Source organism: Denticeps clupeoides, chromosome 10 (assembly GCF_900700375.1).
Source record: "Denticeps clupeoides chromosome 10, fDenClu1.1, whole genome shotgun sequence".
Classification (NCBI taxonomy): Eukaryota; Metazoa; Chordata; class Actinopteri; order Clupeiformes; family Denticipitidae; genus Denticeps; species Denticeps clupeoides.
This window is the reverse complement of record NC_041716.1, coordinates 12,955,573-12,982,710: the sequence shown is the minus strand read 5'-3', so window position 1 is coordinate 12,982,710 and position 27,138 is coordinate 12,955,573. Positions and strand designations below refer to the sequence as shown.

General features: G+C 40.4%; 1 protein-coding gene across 2 annotated transcripts in view; it reads right to left on the bottom strand.

Moving 5' to 3' along the window:
* The window catches only part of cacna2d3a (calcium channel, voltage-dependent, alpha 2/delta subunit 3a), a 109,927-nt gene that overhangs the window by 63,227 nt on the left and 19,562 nt on the right, over positions 1 to 27,138 (bottom strand). For both annotated transcript variants that reach the window (XM_028992618.1, XM_028992619.1), the window contains exons 4-6: positions 19,353 to 19,412; positions 3,749 to 3,911; positions 1,904 to 2,035 (exon numbers count right to left, since the gene is read on the bottom strand). In XM_028992618.1, the coding sequence (XP_028848451.1) occupies positions 1,904 to 2,035; positions 3,749 to 3,911; positions 19,353 to 19,412 (355 nt within the window). The remainder of the gene's footprint in view (positions 1 to 1,903; positions 2,036 to 3,748; positions 3,912 to 19,352; positions 19,413 to 27,138) is intronic.

Sequence of the window (27,138 nt, the reverse complement as noted above, 5' to 3'; positions counted from 1 at the left end):
ACAAGAACAATAACAAATATATATCATATTATATTGTTTACAAAAACTAAATGTGGTTTACAAACTAAAAACTATACTAAAATGTCTCTACTTTTTTGTTGACAAAATCGAGACTAAACATAATTTTAATCACTTTATTATATGGTGGTTTCTGTTTCCTACTAGGTTCTACTAGGGACTTGTACTATATTGTCTGGGTTATTGACTTATTGAATTGCATTATTAAAATGATACTAAAATTTCTATTGACTAAAATTAGACTATCATAGTCATGGACAATTCTAACTAAAATATGATTAAAATGCTTAGGCTTTTAGTTGACTGAAATGAAAATGAGTCTGGACGTGACTAATAAAGACTCAAATGACAGCTGGACGCTCACTAAAATCAAGATGGGCCACCAAAACCAACTGTACTTCTGTGTGTTCTTTGTTACTTTGTATGTGTACATGTTTCTAAAACATACAGTGGGGCAAAAAAGTATTTGAGAGACACCGATTGTGCAAGTTGTCCCACTTATAAAGATGAGAAAAGTCTGTAAAAGGCACACTGCAGAATGTAAAAATTCCAAGAAAATTAATGTTGTATTATTTCTAAAGAATTTATTTGTAAAATTCTGCAGAAAGTATTGTAGTTTTGTAGTATTTAGCACCTACAAACAGGCTCTATCCTTCTATCCTTCACTCATGTCCTGTATTAATGGTACCTATTTAAACTCGTCTGTGTATAAAAGTCACCTGTCCACACTTCCAAACAGTCGGACTCCAACATCCGCCATGGCCGAGACCAGAGGACAATATTGTACAACTACACAACACTGGACTGAGTCAACTGTTCAACCAATCAACAGTTTCCTGGCCCGCTAGGCCAGGGGTTGGCAACCTTTAACACTAGAAGAGCCATTTGGACCCGGTTTCCACAAAAGAGAAAGCACCGGCAGCCAAAAATATTATTTGACATATAAAATGACGATAACACTTCATCTATTATTTTTATAAAATGTATAAAAACTAGGACAGTGTGCTTTGTTGTGGGGTGCAGGGGGTCTGGGAGGGAGGATTGCAGGGAGGGGGCTGAACACTGCCAGGACACCATTATTTTTGTACTAGGTCGTATATGTGTGCGTAGAAATCGATGACGTGATGAATGTTTAGTCACCCGGACAAGTCTAAAACCCCGGCTGCTAAAATCGGAGATCCGGTCACTGTAACTTAAAGGTGCTATCAACATATGCATACATTAAACACTACATATTGCAAGCAACTGTTTACATGGCATCAGATTTTGAAAAGCTACTCTAGCTGAACAAACCGATTAACAGCTCTGGTGGGGGTGGCCAGGCAGGGTGTCGGTCATATGCACATACACGGCATTTGTGACTAATTTTTTCAGAAAAAAAACACTAAAAATAAAATACTTCAAGTTATTCTTTATTTTCCTGAGCCACAGGGAGCGGCAGTATCAGGATGAAAGAGCTGCATGTGGCTCCAGAACCGCAGGTTGCAGACCCCCCGGCGCTAGGCCAACCACTGTTGTAGGGTATTGGTTACATTAAAGTATCAAGGTACTGACATAATATAAATGTTGATTATCCTAGGTTCTCACACAGATAAAACTGAACCAATGTGTGTGTGTGTTTTTCCGTTTTTTCAGTCCTGTCATTCATTTTAAAGGTTCCCAGATTGTATCCCATAATGCCTTAGGGAAGAGCGGTCCAGCCAAGCTAATTATACTCAGGCTGTCCCACATCGCTTTCAGTGTCAGACTGAAACACACACATACAAAGCTCCCTGACCAAAACAGAAGTGCTCGACACAAGTCTATACCCTCAAAACAGTCTATTTGAACATGAAATAATTTGATCATTATGTGTGTGTATTTTATTATCACACATTGTTTTCACCTGGGTATTGTCTGAAGAATCCCTTTGCACTGCCAAAATACTGCCATATGAGCGACGGGTCCCTCTCAAAGTTATCCACAAAGACTCTATTCAGGGCCTCAGACCAGTACACACCATTCACTATGGCCGAGTCTGAAAAGACAGAGAGAGAGACAGTTCACCGCAACGTTAAACACACTCTACTCCGTTTCGTACCTGCTACACCTGCCGAGGTAAGAGGAGGAATTAAACATGCAGAATCCTCCTGAAAAGGCACAAAAGGAGGATTCAGGAGGCTCTGCGAATATAACAGCAGACATTAAAATGAGATGAAGCTGTTTCACTTCCCTCTTCCCTCTTCCCAGTGTGAGAAACTAGACAGGCAGATAAAGGAGGGAGGAAAGAGGTGTCTCACATCCACAATATCGTATATGCAACATTCTGTATAAGGTAATAAGTCACTATTTTCCCCATTATTATGGTAATGTATTAACATTAATGAATGCTAGATACATTAAACAACACTAATTTTGAAATATATGAAGCAGCATGTGCTTCATGTTACCCGGATGTATCATTTAAGATTGATTGTTTGGTCATTAAGTATGCTGGATATGTATTCTCAGTTAAAGCTCTGGAGTTCAAATACTGATGATGTAACTTAAGATGGCAGTGGTAGAATGAATGCAGAAGTCTACAGAAACATTTCGTCTGCCAAGATAGGGAGAAATGCAACAAATTGGGAGGAACAAAGTATTAAGCATTATGAGTTCTGTAACAATCGATGGCTCCCCCTGAAAAACTGGGGAGTTGTCTTTTCATCCTCTGATTTGAACAGATATGTTGCTGATTTCCACTAGAACATATTCTTTTTATGAAAAATTAAGATTTGTATTCAAAATTCTTAAGAGCTCTCGCATTTCACCCTGGTTGTCATGCACTAGAAAGTCAGACATTTGGCAATGACAGCACCACACACACATTCAGTTCAAGCATCTATTTTAGCGCTCCTTTCCCATCATCCTTAAGCTCAGGTTATTTTCTGATGTCCTGCTGCCCACCAATCCCTCCCTCTCATTCCCCTGAAAGCATTCCGCTGTAACTTCATCTTTCTACCTGCTCTCTAGAACAGTGTGCCAACGTTCCCCCCTGCCAAAAGGTCATTACAATGTGCACAGCTTCCAACCTGCCACAATCATTATTTGGCTATTCATAAGCAACTGAGCCTCATTTAGAAGGACAGGAGACTGATGCTGGGGGTCTGCATTACAGCAGCAAGGTGTGGCTGAGACAACAAAAAGCAATGAAATTTTGGGGAAATGCGGGAGCAAACTGGACGAAAGGAAACATAAAACAATGTAAAAGTCTCAACTACACATAGTCGTGTTTCTGTTTCCTTGCTCTTTTTTTTACGAGCAATTCAGACCTCCACACCGAAGCTGTGCCATGGCTGTCATCACTGTTCAACCACTCTTTGTTTAAATACTGTGATGTAGCCTTGAGTGCATGAGTTAAGTGGCATTGTGTTGCCTTAAGGATCAAGGGAACCTAATCTATGGAATGTGTGGGTGCTGGACAATGGGATGACCATAGATCAGCCAATAATATGGACTCCTTTTGTGATTCTGAAACCCTTGGTATACATTTTTTTTTTTTTTACATTTTGTATGTTATGCTCAAGCTCAAGCATTTAAATAAACTCTACAGCATTTGGTTTTAGCCTGTGATCAAATTTAATTGATTGTAAAAGGAACATAAATAAGTGAATTAGCTTGAGTGTTTTGAAATATCGGCTGACTGTACAATTTGCTTGCATGCCTCACAGCATTTCCATTTTAAATTACTCATTAAGTTAAGTGAACACACCTTTGTTGTACATGTTTGTGGGCACCTGCACCACGCTGAGGCTCAGGTTGACAGACAGGTTGTTGAAATGGTCATTGGGCTGCAAGATGAACTCTCCTCCCAGCTCTACATTGTTCCCCTCTTCATCCACCTCATTTATCAGCACAGCGTTGAAGTATTCATACTGCAGCAGAAAAGAGAAGAAGATGTAAGGTGTAATAATGTTCTCCTTCATCCCTTTATGGTGTCATTCCTGTATGTGGTGACGTGACCTCAGGTGACCATTCTGCACTGTGGCTGAAAAGGAAATGTTGGTCACAATTCCAAAAAGGTGCTCAATCCAGTTAAATCTAAATCTACAAACTGACAACCGTCAATTCAACAAAATGAATGTTTTGCTGACTATTTATGTTAGAAATATATTTTATATACTTTACAGTATATAACCTTTACAGTACATTCATACACACACATTTAAACATATATAATGTGTACACATTCATTACGCACAAACATTACACATTGACACACCTATACTCATTAGCCACACACTGCATTTCTAATTTTAGTCCTGCATCAGGGTGCATGTGAAAGCATTTGTCAGTCGGTGTGTGTGCATGTGCGTCTTGCCTTGTAAGCATTTTTTGCACCTCGGAGTGTGTGTAGATGGGGTAGGGTTAGATTATAACCTAGAACATAGCACATATTTCTTTATCTAGCTTTATCTATAAACTGATGTATTTGTGTATGTGCATCTGAAATGTATATGGTCTCTCTAAGTTCATCCAGCTTCAGTGTCCTCCCACTCCCAGCCCACTCTTTTAGTACCACACAACTGACTAGACCTAACAGCACAGTGCCAATATAATGCAACAATCATGAGCCTGAACACCATATGGCCATTTACACCCCATAACCACTACCACAAAATAACTCACTACCCATTATACTAAGTGAAAACTTTACACTATTATCAACACTTTACACTGTCCATTGCTCTATATTCCACCATACTCATACACAACTACCTTCAACATTATCTATTATATTTCAGTGTAAAATGGAGATTCCAGGTACATGACTTTTTTTCTGATTGGTCTGTGGCAACCTTTTTGGGAGCCAAAGGTCCAGATGCTGTTTGTTCTTCTGGGCTCTTCTCTTCTGCTGTCCCCCTGCTTCTCTGAGGTCTAGGCTCCCTTTCTGGAGTTTGGTTTGCTCATTCTCTTTCTTTCCCTCTATCCTTTTGTCTCTTTCTAAAATTTGGGGTTTTCTGTAACATTGACACCATTTTACATTTCCATGTAGCTGCAATAGTACTCTAACTGTGTGAATAAATTAGTAACCGTTCATTCCTGTAATTTCTACTGTGCAATGCCTCTGTATGTCCATTTAACATCAGTTAACTGCCATAAGTTAAAATACATTGCTAATAAATAACTGAGTCAGATTAACAAGGTCAATGCAATCTCTAATGTCCATGCTTCACCGACAAGTTGGATTCTATTTTTGTGTCAGGGTTGACAGCACCTGGACACCCAATCCGGACAGCCGTGGAAAGCCGGTGATTTCGCCCCTCTGCAGGGACGGCATTTTCGTGGAATCGGCCATGAGCGTGATTTTCATTTGTTAACCTATTTGTGTTTTGAGTTCTGGCAATCGCCACACACCTGCGGGCTAGTTTATGTTGTTCACCGTTTTTGTTTAACTGTTTTAGTAATAAAATTCTTGTACCCAGAATGCCCAGCCTCTGCGCTTCCCTCCTTCATCAGCTCGCCGTCGTTACATTTTGGGCCTTCTCATCCTCATGTACCTTCAACATTATCCATTATATTCCACCATACTGATAATTTACTACCTTCAACATTATCAATTATATTATACCATACTTATACTCTACTAGGACTGCACGATTATGGTCAAAACAATATTCATGATTTTTTTTTTTCAATATTGTAATCACAATTATTCGTTATTTTAGCTAAAACACATTTCTATTGCATGTTCTATTTTAAACAAACAATAAGTGAACAAGGCTTTCAGTTCAAAATGAAACCTCAAATAAAAGTAACTCATAAATATGAGAAAAAGAATGACCAAAAGAGCAAACTAAAAAATAAATATCAATCGCAGAGTTCAATGATAAAAATGCAAACAAATGTATAAAAAAAGAACCCTATGCAGAATAGGCACATACTACAAGGAACAGAAACACCAGCCTGTCAACATTCTCTGGCTTAAGAGATGAGCAAAGGCAAGACACTATGAAAATACTTTATTTTTAATATGAAAGATGTACATCCATTTACTTCCATATTTGGAAGGGGTGGGAAGACAGATGCTCTGGTCTGTAACATGAATAACGTTATTTGTCGAACACAAAATTGTGTAACATACAAGATGATGAAATAAAATAAAATCATACTTATGAAATTTTATGCATTGATTCTTTGTTCGCTTGTTATTACAGCCGTATGTGGTGCTAAAGTCCGGCATTTTTGCTCGTACCATCAGAGAAGTGTGGTTGAATGAGTTTGGAGCCCCGTACGGACACATTGCAGAGAGGCTGAATGCTCCCAACATTACGTCTCAATTTGAGGTTGCCGCTCATCCAGTCTTTCGTTGCCATGTGGCTCTTTGTACTCAACATAATCCATTATATACTACTGTAGTCTTACTCTACAGATACTCAAACACCTGCTAGCATGTCCAGATATGCAGTGTTCATTTTGTGTTTTTCTGTATGTGCATGATTAATTAAAAAAAAAAAAAAACCTGGCCTTGCAGATTTTCAAAGTGACTGAACGGTGTAAAAGCATCAGAATGAATGGGCCATTTGAGGCTGCTGGCCTCAGAAGTGCACATTATAAATAAATGAATTACCAGAACAGGATGGGCTGGTCCATGAGTCTCAATAATAAAAAAAAAAACATTCAGAAATACTCATTGACTTCCTACAGACTGCTTTATTGACTACACTGTTTTCTGTTTCAAAATCCAATTTCTATTTTAACATCAAGGTGTATTCAAACACATGCAGACACCACCAGAAGACCCAGGTTCAAACTCCACTTCCTACCATTGTGTTCCTGAGCAAGACATTTAACCCTGAGTGTCTCCAGAGGGGACTGTCCCTGTAACTACTGATTGTAAGTCGCTCTGGATAAGGGTGTCTGGTAAATGCTATAAATGTAAATGTATATTAATATTCAGATAACAAATATTAAGAGCCACAAGATGTGATGAAGCACAAATAGGAAATTCAACTTACATGACTTCTATGATGTGCAATTTCAAAATATGTCCATTAAAATGCTATAAAACATTTGATTTGTAGGATCATGAATTTTATGGACATTAGAAAACTGTCCAATAAATTTGTGGTCTAAAAATTCTGTAGCTGTACCAAAAATACATTTTCACCATGACTCTGCAGAAAGAAATGAAGAGCGAAACAATAACCAAATAGGTGGAGGTCACACGAACCCATCAATCATTTTGACTCAGCAATCTGCAGCTGTCAGCGCAAAAGCAATGGCAAGAAGTCTTTTAAAAATCTCCACTGAAACTTGCCAGACTTTCCCCACATGAACCCACCAAACAGATCTTAGTAGATTCACGTCTTTAATAAATATTGTACCATATAAGCCCAGGACATTTTCAAAAGTGACGTAATTGTTCAGTAGTCTTCAGGTAAAGGAACAGTTCTTGTTTTTTTATCTGTGGTACTGCATCTTTTACTACTCTCTGCCAGCACAGACACAGTAGGTCTGCCAAACTATCTTGTTGTCCTGTAGAGAACAGAAATCAATAGTTGGGAGAGTCAGACACTCATTCATCCAAAAAAATGCACTCTTTGCATTTTGGTGTTATACAGAATACAGAAGTTAAATTAAACGTAGGGCGCTTTCACACCATAGTTTGTTTGCTTTGGTCTGAATCAGTCAGTTTGTTTTGAACATTGTATAATTTTCCTCTTGGTTTTTCACTTTCACACAGGGGAAAAACCAAGCAAACTAAAATGTGTTGCTTCAAATAATGCAAGAACTTTCTCTCTGCTGGTTGGTCAGATGTATCGCCACGGGAACAACAGAAGCAAATACAGGAAGCAGGTCTGCTGCTGTGTACTGTTTCCATGAAATTGGAGGGACATGATGGAGGTAGATTTACGTGGGTTGGCCGTCGTCCTGGTGATTATAAATTATATTACATGCATTTAGCACTTTAGGCAAAGCATTTTTAAAATGTAGCGCGGTTAGATATCAAAACAATGTGCTTATGCAATGGAGGTGTATAACAAGACAACACAGGATGCGGTGAAAAAAACCAACAACGACATCGAAATGTACCCATTATTCACTCAAATCATGCGATAGCGTTTGGTCGTGTTTTAGTTCGGTGTTCATGATTTGATTTGAAGCAAACCCACCTCTTTTTTGTGGGTCTTGGTGTGGTAGTCCTGATGCACACATGAAGAGTGTGATGAAGAGTGATCAGAAGAAATGCAAAGTCCCTCTTTGCCATGAAAATGAACTTAATCCCCCAAAAACATTTCCAGTGCATTTCAGCCCTGGCACAAAAGAACCTGCTGAGATCATTTCAGTGACCCTCTCGTTAACACAAGTGAGAGTGTTGAGGAGCACAAGGCTGGAGATCATTGCTGATTGAGTTAAAATGGCAGACTGAACGATTTAAAAGGAGGGTGATGTTTGAAATCATTGTTCTTCCTCTGTTAACCATGGTTACCTGCATGGAACGCAGTCATAGCTGCATTGCATAAAAAGGGCTTCACAGGCAAGGATATTACTGCTACTAAGATTTAACCTAAATCAACCATTTATCAGACCATCCCAAGGAGAGGTTCAAGTGTTGGGAAGAAGGCTTCGGGGAGCCCAAGAAAGTCCAGTATGCTCCAGGACCGTGTGCTAAAGATGATTCAGCTGTGGGATCCGGGTGCCACCAGTGCAGCACTTGCTCAGGAATGGTGGCAGGCAGGTGTGAGGGCATCTGCACGTACAGTGAGGTGAAGACTTTTGGAGGATGGCCTGATGTAAAGAGGGGCAGCAAAGAAAAACATCAAGGACAGACTGATATTCTGCAAAAAGTACAGGGATTGAACTGTTGAGGACTGGGGTAAAGTCGTTTTCTCTGGTGTAGACCCAATTCTGATAGTTTGGTGCATCTGGAAAAATGATTGTCCAGAGAAGAAAATGTGAGAACCGCCATCAGTCCTGTCTCGAGGCAGTAAAGCATCCTGAGACCATTCATGTGTGGGGCTGCTTCTCATTCAAAGTAGTTGACTCACTCACTCAATTTTAACTAAGAACACAGCCATGAATAAAAAAATGGTACCAAAATATCCTCAAACAGCAACTTCTCCCAACCATCCAAGAACAGTTTGTCGAAGAACAATGCCTTTTCTAGCATGATGGAGCACCGTGCCATAAGGCCAAAGTGAGAACTAAGCAGCTCGGGGAACAAACATGGCCAGGAAACTCCACAGACCTTAATACAATTGAGAACTGGTGGTCAAACCTCAAAAGGCAGGTGGACAAACAAAAGCCCCAACTTCTGACAAACTCAAAGCAGTGATTACACTGCAAATATTGATTCTTTGAATAAACTTGATGTAATTGGCAATAAAAGCAGTTGAAACGTGATGCACCCACTCATTATTTAGTACACATCAGATGCTCTGGGCCTAAAGGTCAAACCCATTGGACCTGCAGCTTGCCAGTGTCTTTCATCCCAGACATGATCCACGTCTGTCTGTCATGACCTTTAGGATAATCAGTCGCATGGCCCAAGAAATATCATGCACCTGTCACCTCAGAGTAAACAGATTGACAAATGATCTCCGAACTCCATTCATATCCACACTGCGGCATTATAATGTTGTCCAGGTACCCACCAGGGAACAGGTAATGAATGAGTGAAAGTTTTTTAAGGTTTTATAAGGTTTTTATAGACTAGCACACGTGTTAGTTTTGTGGAAAGCTTGGTTTTATTTTGCGTAGTAATGCTAACATTATTTTAACTGTTATGTTTAGGGCTGAATGATTAAAAAAAAAGTCTAATGATGATTTATTTGACAGATATTTCGATTTAATTTAGCTATTTTTTTGCATTCACTATTCGCTATACTATGTGTATTAAAAACATAAACATACATTGAAATATGAACTTCGTTCACATCGAGTGTTCTTGCTCGAGTGTTCTTGCTCGCTTTAACTTGGGACACATCTGATAGGTGAGCATGATTGTCTATCACACAGGGATATCACCCCCTGTCCACAGGTACATGCGCCCTTGCACTTTTGTTGACAGCACATTGTTTTACTGCCAGAACTTTGTTTACTCTGCTGCATGCCCCGTCACATGGAATAATTCACGGTACGAACTCTTTCTGAACTCAATTTCCCCACGTACATGGGAGTGTACGTCGCTGCAGCTGCCTCTCTTCTCCCTGCACGCCCAATGCCCCAGGGGGTCACCAACGCTCCAGTTTCTTGCTCACTGATTGTTTCCGGCATATCTTCCTGCAGCAACCCTGTCATTAATGATGGAGCAGAGTCTAGGGTTCAAAAAATTTATTCAAAATCACAATTTTGGTTATAATTCGATAAACCATTCAGACCTAGTTACATTAACATTACAACTACATTAAATGCCAATACACTGCTAGTTCAGCATTTTATTATTTTATAAGAAAACATTAGAAAAAAAAATTACTGACTGGTTTAGAAGTGTGATGTAAGAATGTAAACTGGAAGTATAATATAAAAGTTTAGAACTACAGGGAGTGCAGAATTATTAGGCAAGTTGTATTTTTGAGGAATAATTTTATTATTGAACAACCATGTTCTCAATGAACCCAAAAAATTCATTAATATCAAAGCTGAATGTTTTTGGAAGTAGTTTTTAGTTTGTTTATATTTTTAGCTATTTTAGGGGATATCTGTGTGTGCAGGTAAGTAACTATTACTGTGCATAATTATTAGGCAACTTAACAAAAAACAAATATAGACCCATTTCAATTATTTATTTTTACCAGTGAAACCAATATAACATCTCCACATTCACAAATATACATTTCTGACATTCAAAAACAAACCAGCGACCAATATAGCCACCTTTCTTTGCAAGGACACTCAAAAGCCTGCCATCCATGGATTCTGTCAGTGTTTTGATCTGTTCACATCAACATTGCATGCAGCAGCAACCACAGCCTCCCAGACACTGTTCAGAGAGGTGTACTGTTTTCCCTCCTTGTAAATCTCACATTTGATGATGGACCACAGGTTCTCAATGGGGTTCAGATCAGGTGAACAAGGAGGCCATGTCATTAGTTTTTCTTCTTTTATACCCTTTCTTGCCAGCCACGCTGTGGAGTACTTGGACGCGTGTGATGGAGCATTGTCCTGCATGAAAATCATGTTTTTCTTGAAGGATGCAGACTTCTTCCTGTACCACTGCTTGAAGAAGGTGTCTTCCAGAAACTGGCAGTAGGACTGGGAGTTGAGCTTGACGCCATCCTCAACCCGAAAAGGCCCCACAAGCTCATCTTTGATGATACCAGCCCTTTCTTGGCCCAGCCTTGACGTTTCAGCTTGTGTGTATTGTTCAGTGGTGGTCGTCTTTCAGCCTTTCTTACCTTGGCCATGTCTCTGAGTATTGCACACCTTGTGCTTTTGGGCACTCCAGTGATATTGCAGCTCTGAAATATGGCCAAACTGGTGGCAAGTGGCATCTTGGCAGCTGTACGCTTGACTTTTCTCAGTTCATGGGCAGTTATTTTGCGCCTTGGTTTTTCCACACGCTTCTTGCGACCCTGTTGACTATTTTGAATGAAACGCTTGATTGATCGATTATCACGCTTCAGAAGCTTTGCAATTTTAAGAGTGCTGCATCCCTCTGCAAGATACCTCACTATTTTTGACTTTTCTGAGCCTGTCAAGTCCTTCTTTTGACCCATTTTGCCAAAGGAAAGGAAGTTGCCTAATAATTATGCACACCTGATATAGGGTGTTGATGTCATTAGACCACACCCCTTCTCATTACAGAGATGCACATCACCTAATATGCTTAATTGGTAGTAGGCTTTCGAGCCTATACAGCTTGGAGTAAGACAACATGCATGAAGAGGATGATGTGGACAAAATACTCATTTGCCTAATAATTCTGCACTCCCTGTAAACAAACTCCATATAAATGTTGTTTCATCCTAATAAGTACTCCTTTTTATTTACCAGAGCATAGCTGATTTACAGCATTCTTTCCAATATTTTTCTTGAAATGAATATTAATGTGTTAAAGATACACTTGATATGTCTGGACATTTGTGTTACTACAGACTCCAAAGTACTGAACATGAGTCTGTTGCCAATGCTTGTCTGTAATGACTGGGTTATTCAGGTGGCTGTTAGTGTGATCTCATCAGAACAATTTGTCACCAAAGCAGACTTAAATTTGCATTAACGAGACATCCTCAACGATTGGGGAGTTTCAAGCCAGCAGACACTATGTCCTTAGAACTAGCAGACTCTCACAGTAAGTGCATATGGAGTTATGAGTGCATATGAGAACTGATGGCACACGGAGGTACGGATGTGTTTGCCAAGCAAAATTATGCTTTTAAATGCAGCATTAAAGCAAGAGAGCCACATGAAAATATTGCAAAACAAATTGCAATCACATATCAAGAATCAAGAGGAATATTCATTAAGGATATTGTCAGCACCATCTGGTTGAATTATTATATTTTTTTTAATTCTGACATTAACTGCAATTATGTAAGTCAGGATGGCCTCAGCGGTCTAAGGCGCTATGTTCAGGTTGCAGTCTCCCCTGGAGGCGTGGGTTCGAATCCCACTTCTGGCAACTGATATTTTCCTTTAGTGGTCAGTGGTGGCCTAGCAGTTAAGGAAGTGGAACCATAATCAGAAGGTTGCCGGTTCAAATCCTGGTCTGCCATGGTGCCACTGAGGTGCCACTGAGCAAAGCACGGTCCCCACACACTGCTCCCTGGGCGCCTGTCATGGCTGCCCACTGCTCACCAATGGTGATGGCTAAAAGCATCACCATTGTCTCTTGTGGGCTGCAGTCTCTTCTCTTCATCCTCCATTGGGGGCTCGGGGGTCTTCCCCCCAGCTTCTGGGCCTTTCTATCTCCCTATTTCTGCAGGTCCTGGCTTTTCTCGCTCTACCTATATCCCTCTTTCTCTTTTTTTTTTTTTTTTTTTGGGGGGGGGGGTTCCATAATATTGGTACAATCTTTTTACATACAATATTTCCATGTAACTGCAATAGTAGTCTACCTGTGTTAATAAATTTGAAACTGCTCATTCTTGTAACCTCTATTGTGCCATGCCTCTGTATGTACAGGTAACATCAAATGATTTAAATACAGTGCTTGCTTTTTTACACTCATGACATAGAGGTTATGACAACACTGATCTCTCAATGCTATAATCATAACACGATATTTTCATGAGAGCACTAATGCAGGGAAATGCAGGTTATTAAAATACACACCCACTCACTCTCTCAAATGAGAACACTGGACCCCATGTGTCCTACATATAAAGGAGCGGTTCTTTACACATTCTAGCCATAACCCAGTGCAGATTATAATTGCAACTCCCCCCACCCCCCTGCCCCCTAACTCGGCCTCAGCAAAACATCAACATCAAACATTTGCTCATGAGCAGCAAATAAGTTCCAGATGAAAAAAACTTGCACTGATACTCTCCATTTTCATTTGATCTTTAAGGAGCCATCCTGCCCACATCCACGGGTCATGCCGCAAGCTCTCGACAAGAAAGACTGAAAATCAACAGCAAGTACTGTTTACTGTGTGATAACTCAATGTAAATGAAAAAAAAATGACACTGATAGAATTTCATCTCCTTGGGGTGACTGGTTCCTGTCTGCTGGAAAGAAAAGAGCAATATCAGAAAGGTGTTGCACTCTCCATCAGCCAGTCTGAGTCAAAATGCTTTAAATCACGTTTTCCCCCTCAGAACAAAACTGGAATGAAAATGAATCACTTCGAGTCTTGCATGTCTTCATTCATCCATACATCCTCTAAACCTGCTTATTCAAGCCAGGGTCATGGGGAAGCAGCAGTCTTCAGTGCAAGGCAGGAACAGCTGCTGGCCATGGTGCAAGTCCATCGAGGCAATGTGGAACACCTCTATCTTTTATTTTGACTAGTTAATAAGATTTTCAATCCTTCCATTGTGCTCTAACTCTTGCCTTCCCACAGTGTATTCTGTTAAGCCATATTCTAATGTGAGACATATTGTACAAGCAGTAGTTATGTAGTTATCAAAGTGCTCCTGTAGTTCATTTGGATTGAGATGTGGGGAACATGGAGACCACGGCATTCACACACACACACACACACACACTCCCAGCTACAGACAATTCACGCACCACTTCACCAAGTGCCCGTGCCTTTGGGTGGTGGGAGGGTTAACCAGCAAACCCGAAGAAAACTTGAACCAACACGGGGAGACTGTAAAATAATTGCATATAATGGGCTATAAATTGGAGGTATTGTGAATCTTATTGGAAAGTGGCTGTTTATTTGTTATATAGTAGTTCACCCCTTTACACAAAGGACAACATCTCAGTCCTTTTTGGCATACGGTAGTTGCTCATTAATGCTGCGTGAAACTGTGGCACAACACAATGATTAGGCTTTCATTACTGTTGTTGTGATTTGATTAAGCTTCATTCCTATCTGCTGCAAATGTCATTGTGAAGCTGCAAATTATGTCCGCCATTTCTGGTCGTGTATAAAAATTGAACATTACTGAAAATGCATTGTGGAAGAATTATCCAACATTTTCTCTGTTCCATTGGACCTGGACCCTATGTGTCTCATTTTTTGGTTCACCAGATCCACGGACTACGAACTTAAAACATAAAAAAACTTTTCAACCTATTGACATTTGCCAAGAGGAAAAATGTTTTATTATGCTGGATCGAGGATAAGGCTCCAACTAAAAAATCTTGGCACAATCTCATAATGGAATGTATGCCTAATGAACGTATCACGTGTTTGATTCATTCTAAAGTGGATGCTTTCCACATGAACTGGGAAAACATACTTCAAGTATTTAGATCTACCAGGCCAGGTTAATATACTTTAAGGTTTATAATTGAGGTGTGTTATTATTTCTCAGCATATGCTTATGGCCTCGCCAGACTCGCCGTGGCTGGACTGGTAGGCGTAGGGGGTTTGTGGGACAATGTATCTGTCTTGTTGGGTCATGACTGCGCTTTTTGTTTGTTTGTTTTTGTTGTGTCCTTAATAAAAAAAAAAAGAACGGCAAGGCAAACACTTACAACTTCAAGGCACATTAATTACTGTAATTACACATTAATTACTGGACTTTTTGCAACATCACATATATTAACAATATCAGTATGGGACTTTTAGAAGACTATCAGTATCAGACTTTCATATAAAGACAAAAAAAAAAAAAACCCCTCATGACATAAGAGCTGGCACGTCTACCAACTAAATTCTAAATTTAGAAAAAGTTTTGCTGCAACATCATACTGAGACACAGTGAGCAAGCGATGGCAGATGCAGACCTGTAAAGAATTTCCAAAAGGCACGAGAACCCCTCAAGTTGCTGTGTAGTGGTCTATTTGGCCAGGAGACAAAGAAGCCAACTGTGAGGTGGCTACCTGTCATTTGTTGATTACAGTAAGTTTTGTTATTATTTTTATGTTATTCATCCTGAATAACCATAAAAAGGTTTGAAAATATTTTGTGGAAATATCCTGCTAATACTGGACTGTACCCGCTGTTGCACAACAGCATTAGGAAGTTGCTGCAGATTGGTTGGCTGCACATCCATGATGTGAATCTCCACCACATACCAAAGGCGCTGTAGTGAACGGAGAACTGATAGTGGAGACCAGAGGAGTGCAATGAACTAATTGTCACATTCAAGAAACCAGTTTGAGATTATTCTGCTGGAAGTAGACAGAAGACAGGGCACTGTGGTCATAAAAAGAATCAAATTCAAATTCAAATTTTATTTGTCTACACAGTCACACGTGATATGCAGTGAAATGCTTGTGCGCGTTTGAAGCTGGCATTGTTGAAATCCCCCTCAAGCAAGCTGCGCCATTTAAACGATGCTCAGTTGGTACAACTAGGTACTAAGTGTTCCAAGAAAATATGCCCCAGACCACTACACCACCATCACCAGCCTGAACTGTTGAAACAAGGAAGATGGTTCATTTTTACTGACCCTACCATCTCATCTTAAATCCAGACTCATTCCAATCTTCTGTCGTCCAATTATGTTGAGACTGCACAAATTGTAGCCTCGGTTTCTTGTTCTTAGATGACTGGAGTGGCAGACGGGGTGATCTTTCAGACCTTGTTCTTTTAGTGCTACAGTAGCCCATCTGCTTCCAGGTTTTACGTGTTGTTAGTTCAGAGATAATATTATGCATACCTTGGTTGAAGCTAGTTATTTGACTACTGCTGCCTTCCTATCTTCTTCAAACAGTCTTCCATTCTCATATAACCTCTAAAATTAAGGCAGCGGTGAACTAGCTGGTAAGAAAGCAGACTCATAGGTTGCGGGTCAAATTCCAGAAAAGTTGTTTAAATGTTTTATGTAGCACCAGGAGAAACATGGTTTTATTTCACTACATACTGTACTCCCCGAGAACACACCATCATTGGGCAGTAATGCATTGTGCTTATGCAGATGTGGTTAAAGGGGAGTAAATGCTGAAGGAAATTCACTAATTTCCTCAGCTCTACACACATTATTACCCCCCTTGGCTACTCTCAGCAAGCCTAGGCCTCCCCAGAGCTGGAACATCAGGGTAAATGAGGGTAGAAGTAAACACCATATCCAAGCTGGTCTTTAATGTCAAAATCAGACACTTTCCTGACATCAAGAATGACCATGAAAATCCCATCTGACATTTCTAAAAATGTCCTCTAATTGCACATCGGGGATCAGCAGAACTAAGCCTCCCTGCCTGGCTGGAGAGAAGGATCTGAAATCTTGGTGACTCCTCCGGAGAGGACATGGGCTCCCTTAGCCTGCTTCCGAGCCCTTCAGCCCTGCTGAGGCCACTGTGTTGAAGTGGAGAGCCTTAGCTGCTACGCCGGAAGAGCTGGGGAATGTTTTGCTGTTTGCATGAGCTTATGTGGTGGTGGTGGAGGGGGGGGCACAGCAACAGATTATGGAGCCAATTCCACCAGTAGAGCTCTGGAATGAGCAGATAAGAGAGACTTGTATCACACCGCTGCAAGCCAAGCGTGGAGCCAAAAAACACACATCCGGCGCAGAGTTCCCCTAATGCAAGCATCACACTATTTTTAGATGCATTTGCCACAGCTACTGTCTCCCCACAATGTTTCCAGCCACAGCTAAACCAGCCAGGACTCCCTCAAACCAACAGAGGAACCAAGGGGAGGAGCCCATTCACCCAGCCAATTCAGACTGGGAACCATCTGAGCAATGGATGAAGCGTTATCATGCGGAATCAAAGTCATCCATTACCCTGCCAATCCTGCAGTGGAACTGCATCAGCTTCATTATTCAATCTCTGTGAATACTGTTCTTTTAAATAAATGTGTTTCAATTCTTTGAAGGCTAATGACATTTTTGGATAACTAATGCATATATCGGCAGGTGTTAAAATGCAAACAGATCTACTTAAAACACAAAAGCAGAATCGACAGACTACATCAAATCAGGGGAAGATGAATATGAAGATGTAGCAGGAAAAGTGGAGGAATTTATTGAGGTTAAACTTATTGGAGTTTATTTAGTCACTTTCTGAACAGAATCTTCAATGGTAGCATCCATGAATTGTAGTGACATGTTGGAAAGGACACAGGTTAGATCGCCCCCTTACCTTGATGGCTCAGACAGACAGGTAGGAGTAATTCATGATGTACTAAATGCACCAACATTTAATAAAATGTGAAATATTTCAGTATGACACATTTCGTTTTTGCAATTCATGTTCTATTTAATAAATTAATCATGATTTAAGTTTTAGTATTTTTAATTTGATTAATTTAATTTGTTTAATTAACTTGTATCACTCCATATAACTAGAGTAAATTGTGTTTTTAAATAAACAAATATTGAACTTTAACGCTTGAATGTTTCTAATGTCTGAAACTTTAGGAACTCTTCTCAGCTCACCATTCTTTTTACCACAGAATCCTATTTGCCCAGTTATCCCTCATACTGTAAACATTGTTTTTCTTTTATACAGATGATTTCCTGAGTCACTTTCTAATATAATCCACAACTATACTACTTTTTTTCTTTATTACACTTTTCTGTGCAGGACTACAGAAGAATTCCCGAATGAAGAAGCCTGTGTGTTCCTTGTAAATGACATTGGTAAATGACAGAAAAATATCTTCTACACATCGGGGGCACTATGACATCATGATAAGGCAGTCTAGGTGACCGTCACCTGCATATATGAAACTGTTGAACGGGGAGTCCTGAGAATCAGTCTGTCTAGATTATTTTCTCTATTCCTTTTTTGTATTTCAAATAATGATAATTACTTCAGGAAATGCATATCTTGCTGTAATTCAATATAATTATTTATTAATAATTAAACAGTGCTGACGTTTTTGTATTTATGAAACTATATCTACAGCTGCCATACAAACACACACCACATTAACCACATGTTTCCTACAGATGCAACTTACAGAAACTGAAAAGTACAATAAGTACACTATGCCATTAGATGAAGTCATTATCATATAAAGTCCCTTTATTTACATTCATTACTGTCAGTTGAGCCAATCACAAGTCCTTGTGAGTAGAAGAGAGGTTCTCTAGGGCCAGATTAAAAACATTTTAATGGAGCGTAGCAGTAATAAACTGCAGATCTCTCGAAGCGTCTTAATGCCAAGGACGCATAAACACCCTGGGAGGAAGAAGAGAACAACTGAGAAGCCTCCCGATTTTAACACTGGGATGTATTTGGACAGAGCCAGAGATAGCTGGAAAGATGAAGACTGGTGTGTGTGTGTGTGTGTGTGTGTGTGTGTGTGAGAGAGAGAGAGAGATAAAATAAGAAATTAATTTAATTACTGTCTTAATCATTTTTTTAAATAAATTGAGCCACACAGATCCAATTTGTCAGTTTTTGATAGCAGTCAAAACAAAAATGAGCAAATCAGCATGCACACAAATAATTACATTAATAATTACATGTACATTGCCTTAAATCAGAATATTAAAATATTTACATTTTATTAGCTAAAACACATGCCTATACCTTCAACCCAGTTCATCTAAATATCTTGTTGTCATGATCCGGTCCGGCAGGGGCTACTCCGGGTCCGGAGTTTGAACCGGAGTTTCATGTTGGTCCTGTGTTATTATGTTTCCTGATTGTTATCACCTGTGTATGATTGTATAAAGCTGTCCTATTCGTGTCTGTTCGCCTTCGCGTCATTGTTTGGTGATGTTCCCCTTTAAATCCCTGTCTCGTGACATCGTGCATATGCGTCCTTCTTCTTCGCCATGTCCAGCCATCGTGACACTTTTCAGTGTAATGTTAGGCAAGTGGCATTGTGAGCCCAGCTGTGCATCACTGACCTGCAGTTCTGGATCTTCTTCATGTTGCAGATGAGCTTCTTCTGCTGCTTCCACCAATCGCTGTGAGGGAAACAAAAAGCCTTTGAGGATCACACTGGTATAAACTTTAATCACGGCAGAAGCTAATAACAATATTAACTGATGTATCTCATTACACAGCAATAATTTATTTTAGTTTTCTCAATATGTACAATACAGTAATGTTTCACATTATATGGATAATGCAAAGGTTTTTTACAAAACAAGGCAAAGAACCACCCCAAAGAAAAAAACTTTCAATACATCATTGTTTTCTAATTAACAAATGTCACACATTATTCTCAGATTTATCTTGAGTAAAAAGATTTATCTTAGGTAAAAAAAAAAAGCAAAAGAAAATGTCAGTCCCCTAAAGAGCTAATGGTTTCCCAGACATGGCCAGCAATTTGTCCATAGTGGCCAGAGACATTATAAACACATTAAAGGCCTAAAGACAACCAATACACTTTGAATTGTCCTCAGCGTGAGATATTGACAAAATAACATGCAGTTGAGGAAAGTTTTTTTTTTTTTTTTTTTTTTTTTCCCCAAAAGTAATTTTCAGAGGAGTCAGCTTCATGTGAGATGATAGCAGTAATTACTTTCAGACTCCATGAATGGCACTCCCCCAAACACCCTGCTGTCTATCTACCACCTGGACCACCGCTAGCAACAATCGGCAAGCTTTTCCGTCCCGACCGGGGAAAGAAGAAGGACATGTGATAAGGCATGTTCCGAAGTTATAAAGACTCCTGCCAATCACAAACCCAGCTTAGCTGTGATCAGAACAAAGCAGTTATGCAGTTACATTACTGGTGCATGGATACTCTCTCCCTCTCTCTCTTTCTGTCTTATTGTATCTCTTTCTAGTGTCTCTAGTTCTAGTGTTTCTAGTTTCATCATCTCTATAAAGAATGGAGAACGGTGAGTGTGACCTCAGCAGACAAGATGATATCGTTGATGTATTCCATTGCTTTCTGTACATTGAATAGCCTACCCTGCCACTTAATGTTTCTTTGGTGTTTGACTATTTGTGCGTCAGCATGTTCTTATTCACACAAAAGGCCATTTCCTCTCATTGAGTCTCTTTTTATACCAATGTGATTCTGAATGTATTGGCTGAAATGCTGTTTTTGCTTAGGTAAAAATACAGGGAGTGCAGAATTATTAGGCAAATGAGTATTTTGTCCACATCATCCTCTTCATGCATGTTGTCTTACTCCAAGCTGTATAGGCTCAAAAGCCTACTACCAATTAAGCATATTAGGTGATGTGCATCTCTGTAATGAGAAGGGGTGTGGTCTAATGATATCAGGTGTGCATAATTATTAGGCAACTTCCTTTCCTTTGGCAAAATGGGTCAAAAGAAGGACTTGACAGGCTCAGAAGAGTCAAAAATAGTGAGATATCTTGCAGAGGGATGCAGCACTCTTAAAATTGCAAATGTTCTGAAGCGTGATCATCGAACAATCAAGTGTTTCATTCAAAATAGTCAACAGGGTCGCAAGAAGCGTGTGGAAAAACCAAGGCGCAAAATAACTGCCCATGAACTGAGAAAAGTCAAGCGTGCAGCTGCCAAGATGCCACTTGCCACAAGTTTGGTCATATTTCAGAGCTGCAACATCACTGGAGTGCCCAAAAGAACAAGGTGTGCAATACTCAGAGACATGGCCAAGGTAAGAAAGGCTGAACACAAGCTGAAACGTCAAGACTGGGCCTAGAAATATCTCAAGACTGATTTTTCTATGGTTTTATGTACAATAACTTCACTTTACTTTCACTTCACTTGAGTGATGTTGACCCTGGTCGTACTTTATTGAATGTTTATGGTAAAGCATCTGAGATGTTACAGCGCCACCTCACAGCACATACCAGTATTTGAGGGGGGACACAAAGGACAGACAGTGGATGTCCGAATTCGTATTGGATATCCGCTATGCAAACTCCGGATCACACTGGGTACCGGTCATGGCTGCCCACTACTCACTCAGGGTAATGGGTTAAATGCAGAGGACAAATTTCACTGTGTGCACCATGTGCTGTGTTGCTGTGTATCACATGTGACAATCGCTTATATAGGGGAGCAGATGAGACACAACGAGCTGCACGTGACACTTGTTACGTTGATGAGGATCTCCATTTGTGCCGCTGGGGCCTGGAAAGAGTGTGCTGAGGTATCCACAACCGGAAGTGCAAGAGAGGTAAGACCAGGTGTACATCACTTTATTGGGACCTTCCAGGGCACCCAGGGCTACAAGCGATATGCCTGACAGACACAGATCCTAATACTCAGAACTGGGAGAGCGTTGTGGGGGATGGTGCCGACATGTACTGGCACTTTCATTTACCGAGTTGAACATTTGTATCTCTCCTTCAACCCGTGGCATTACAGCATGTAATGATTTTTTTTTTTTTTTTTTCCACAGATGACTTTGGGTTTCACGGATTCTGGTTACTACACTAGGTACACAATATGCTGCACTGTAAAAATTAAAACATGTTTAGAGCCAAAACATCTCACTAATCACAGAGCTCATAGGAAAATCGGCAAAATTGTTCCAGAAAAAAACAGCCTCTACTCCAAACAAAAGGATCCATGCTGCAGTTTGGCCCAGTGGTGGTGTAATGATGCAGGGAATGTTACCCCACCAACCAAAGCAATGGTTTGAAAGCCATGCTGTACTTGCCTACCCATTTCTGAATCACTAACTAATCACTAATGTCACAAAGCACCCATAATCGCTGGGTCCCTGGCACTGAGACAGTGAATTCAGATCCCCAAAGGCACATCCTGTCCCCAGATCAGGGCATATTTGGAATGGGGGGCTTGCGGTGCCAGTTTATGACTGGTAATTAGTTGGTCAGTGTGACCCAAAACCACTGAGCACCTTGATGAATCCAAAATATCTTTATCCAACTGCAACTGAGTGCTACATCAGACATAATGAATGAGGAGTATTCTTTAATGTCTTCAGGATTTACGGAAATGAACAGAATCCCTTTTTATTTACTGTATCTTGGATGACTCTTTCTGATCAATTAAAATTTTTTAAATGATTGGCAGGTCTAATGCGCCATTGTGCTTCATTCTGCTCCCATCACCACATTACAAGCGCAATGCACAGGCCTCTTCTTTTTCCATCTCTTCTCTAGTAGCCCATAAAGATAACAGACACTTTTGAAATCTTGTGTATGTTTGTTTTATTGTGAATAAAATGTTCATGATGACAAATGGCAATCATTTCATTTTATTTACAAAAAATATAGAAAACCGGTTCTGTCGGAAGGGGTTCATACCATTAAGATCTAATCAGTTCATCATTTATTATACATTTTGAATGGGACCGTCAAGGTCATATGAATTTAAAAAAAAAAAAATCATATTTTATATCTAACCTTTTCTCCGTCAATGCATGGTACACAACTGTGACACATGAAATGCATGAAATCTGCAGTTTGTATCGTATTTATATTTAGCATGGTGAACTGCTTTTTTTTTTTTTTTTTTTTTTTTTTTGCGCTGTCTTTAGTGACATTTGTGTTGATATCGGGGACAGCATGTCGGGTAATTTGGGACACATATTGTAGCTGGTTTAAGGCTTTGCATATTGTGTGACATAAATCTCTTGCTCTCTCTCTCTCTCCCTCCCACAAGTACACACACAGAGGTTTCAGACACAAATGTACCACGGCCATCTGAAAGCTGCCACGTCACAGACGCGGAAGGACGGGGAATGTGATCTGATGTGTACCTGCAGGAAGAAAAGCTGCCACCTTAAACAGCGTCCCCGCAGCCTCACACATGCACAATTCTTCATGCGGCAGGAATTTTAAACCCGATCCCAGCTAGCGCCCGGGCACCGCCGGGATGTTTATTTCAGTTGGATTGAACAGCAAGCGGCCTGGGAAGCTGAGATAATCTCGTCAGACCTGTCAGGATAAAGGCAGAAGTGAGAGAGGGAAAGCGCTAACCTGCGGTGGGAGGATTTCTCTGCTGCTCGGGGGGGGGGGGGGGGGGGGGGGGGGGGGGGTTGTTCAAGGTTGAGCTACTTTTACCGTGTCCTCATTGGTCGAGAGTGGTGGGCTTGGTGTAGGTATTTCAATTAAATATATACTTCAGATTTTTATTTATTTATTTATGTGTGTGTGTGTATATATATATATATAAAAATGTTCTCTTTTTTTTAATTGAAGTGACCACAGGTGAGGTGTTTACTCACACCACGCATCACTTGGTCATAACTACCTACACCAAGCATCCAAACATCAAACGCAGAAGCAGGAGCCGTGTGAGAAGCTCACAGCCCCACACCGAGGGCCACATTGAGACACCCCCATTTAGACCACAACATCTCTAACACACACACACACACACACACACACAGAGAGAGAAAGACGCGCGTGTGATTCACGGCAGGTGTCGGGGACTGATAAAGAATGGGATCACCGTGGAAACGGACAGATAACCGCAGCAAATGGACAGCAAGTGCGCCTGTGTGCTGAAATTAAACCACAACAATGATCTCTCCACCGGCAGAAAGTAAACACACACCCACAGACAGGTGCATTCGGTGCAGATGCGTCGCAGGCAAGTCGAGAGCCAAGGAGCCCGTTACGTGCCGTTGGCAATTAGTGATAAATGAGCTGCTGTCTATCTTCAAGTCGCTATACGGTGGCACTAATCCGATTTCGCAAGCAAAGGGTTATACTGGTGTGGAAGACTGGTCTTCGTCCAGCACGGCTGGAAAAAGAAATTCATTTACCGACGGTGATTAATGGAGGGATGTCACACGGACGGCATCGATCTCCAAATCAAAATTTCTATTTTTATTAAAAAAAACTTTGTTCAGCAGAGGTCACTCTGTGAACTGAATGAGAAAATTAATCTAGGGGGGTTTCACGTTGTTCCAAAATTGAGTCTCGAACAGGTAGAAGCAGTGAAGTCTGCTCTCTGACCCCTCTTGAAAATCTAAATAAGCCTAATGGTACTACCGGCATAATTGTCGCGCTTGCTGAAGTCTTGTTGTTTTAAATTACTTGCCCTCATAGGGGGAGTTTTACTCTGTTTCTTTTTTTTTTTCCATTTGGGTCAACACAATTTTCTTTGGTAAGACGTGTTCCAGTGCACCAGTACCTTGTGATCAGTTCTTTCTCAGTTTTAAAGATTATAGACTTAATATGAAGAATATACATTTGTTTTTATAATAGAATATCACATTTACACCACAAATGAAACTTAATTGTCATAAACTGGTTGCTAAATTGAATGAACCCCATGCGAAATGAATGCAACTGCTTAATATTGTACCCAGGAAATCTTACCAGGATAAATATCTCATGGTATTGAGTTTTAGTTTTGGACACTTTAGGATCCGCTGCAATGAAACAGCTGGATGTCTGGCCCAGCTGTTCCTAATGAAACACGACATTAACCATGACATTGTAACTCCTCATAGCCAGATTGAAATGCCAGATTGGAACAAACTGCTGCAAATTCTTTTTTAGACATCGGATCTGCACAGGCACTGGAAAAATCAGGGGTTTCATAAAGCGACCTGGCACTGTTCCTGTGGCACCTCTTTTTTTTGTTATGGATATTTATAATATAATTATAATTTATAATCCTGCAGGTGCTTGCGGTTGGTGAGCTCTTTCAGAGAGTCTGGCCACACACATTCATGTTCACAATCACAGTTAAACAGGAAACTATTAACCGCAAGTGCCAGTCATTTGTGGAGTACATCCCCCATTAACATGCAAGTTATGTGCCATTTTTGCTACTATATGGAAAAAGTCTTGATGTTTGCAAAAGGGCGCGACCCCCATTTTGCATCATGGCATCTTGTGATATTAAAATGCAATGATAATTCTTGTCAGGCATAAGAATGTCTCATGGAGCAGCATACAACAGCAGTCAGCATGACTGATGAAATTAATATTTTTGCTAAAATATTAAAGTAGAATTTTATCACAATCATTGTTACTGTTTAATCTCGCAGCCCAATGCACATTTTGGTCACACAATGGTCCTGAACCTAAACCAAGAGACCAAGGCAAAGACCAAGACAAAGAGGCAGAGAGCATCTCCATAAAGATTAGACGACAGAATAGCGACTGGAAAATGGTAATAGTTGTACTGCAAGACCCGCCCATTGTTTTTGGGTCTCACACAGGGACAAATATAGCAAACTGTCACTGAAAAATGTATTAAAAATCTTGTCTCATCCACGTGAACCCAACAATGTGTATCGTCTTGTGTCTCATCACATCCCAAGTTTGTGGTTAAGATCTGTTCTTCGAACCACTACCTCTGGGCATCTGAGCCCTAATTTCACAATTTCTCTTTTTATTATTACTCAAAATCCTTTACATTACATGGTGTAAATGTAACAATTAACCAGTTGTGTAACAGGTACAGCTTTTATTTAACAGCATAGGAAAAAGACCCTGGACCCAGCATAGGAAAACCTCCATACTGTTGCTCTTTACTACTCGTTTAGTGTCAGTTACGCCACAAGCCTGTCCAGACGAACGTATCCGGCAACACCTGCAGCCCATCAGGTTTAATCAGACACAGCAGCGCCACCATAATGGCACGGTCTGTCGGAAGGATGTTGAGGACTTTACAGAATACACTCTCTTCTATACATGCGACCTCGATATGAATATGAATATAAGTGAAATGTCATTAAGATACACTGCAGCACAGCACACGGTGACACAACGAAATGTGTCTTCTGCTTTTAACCATCACCCTTGGTGAGCAGTGGGCAGCCATGACAGGCACCCGGGGACAGGCACCCGTGTGTGGGGACGTTGCTTTGCTCAGTGGCACCTTGGCGGATGGGGATTCGAACTGCCAACCTTCTGATTACGGGGCCGTTTCCTTAACTGCTAGGCCACCACAGAATATGTGCATGATAAAAAAACTACTGCATCCAAATATCTTAGCAATTATTGCGCATATGGAATCACTTAACCGGGCAGTCCATATTTTTTAACTCTACTGACATACAAAATATAGGTTGGTTCCAGTTTGGTTCTATGAACTCTAAGGAAAGCCTCCATTTCTGCTGCTTCCTGAGTATAAAGAAGCAGCGACCATCAGTGCCGAGCTCCTGTGACACCTCTGTTTCAGACTGTAAGGGCCATGAATAAATCAGTTACGGCTTTTTTGAACCGCATTATCCTGCAGGTGGTCGCCCTAGGAGAATCTCACCCAATGCATCTCATTCCCCAAGCAGATTTTATGCAGAGTGTTTGTTTTGTATTTTTTGTGCCAAGTGCTTAGTGCCCGGCTCCAGGGTGCTTTCTCACCTCATCGTGACTGTCATATAGGCTGTAACTGATGGTCAAACAATTTGTCCCCTCATGTATACTTTAGGGTACTTCATGGCAGCATATCATCTGTGTTGTAGATTCAATGTATAATTCAGTTCAATTAATTGCTGATGCAAAAGACAGAGAACAATAGCCGTTGACTAATCCTAAAATGAATATCATCATTCAGTGGAGGCACATAATAAGTGTACATTTTTCAGTGTATAAAACTGTGACCATATGCAAGAAAATCTCACAATAAAAAATGATCATGCCCTCTAAAAAACCTTTACCTGCACTTGTGCTTTAATACTTCAATATTGCACCACAAGATGGCTGGATGAGTGCATCATGGGTAGAAATTGTCTTGGGTGTTGCTATGTGATCTTTTCTGTGATTGCTCTAGTCTTGTGACATAATCGTGTCATTACACACAGACAAGTGGACA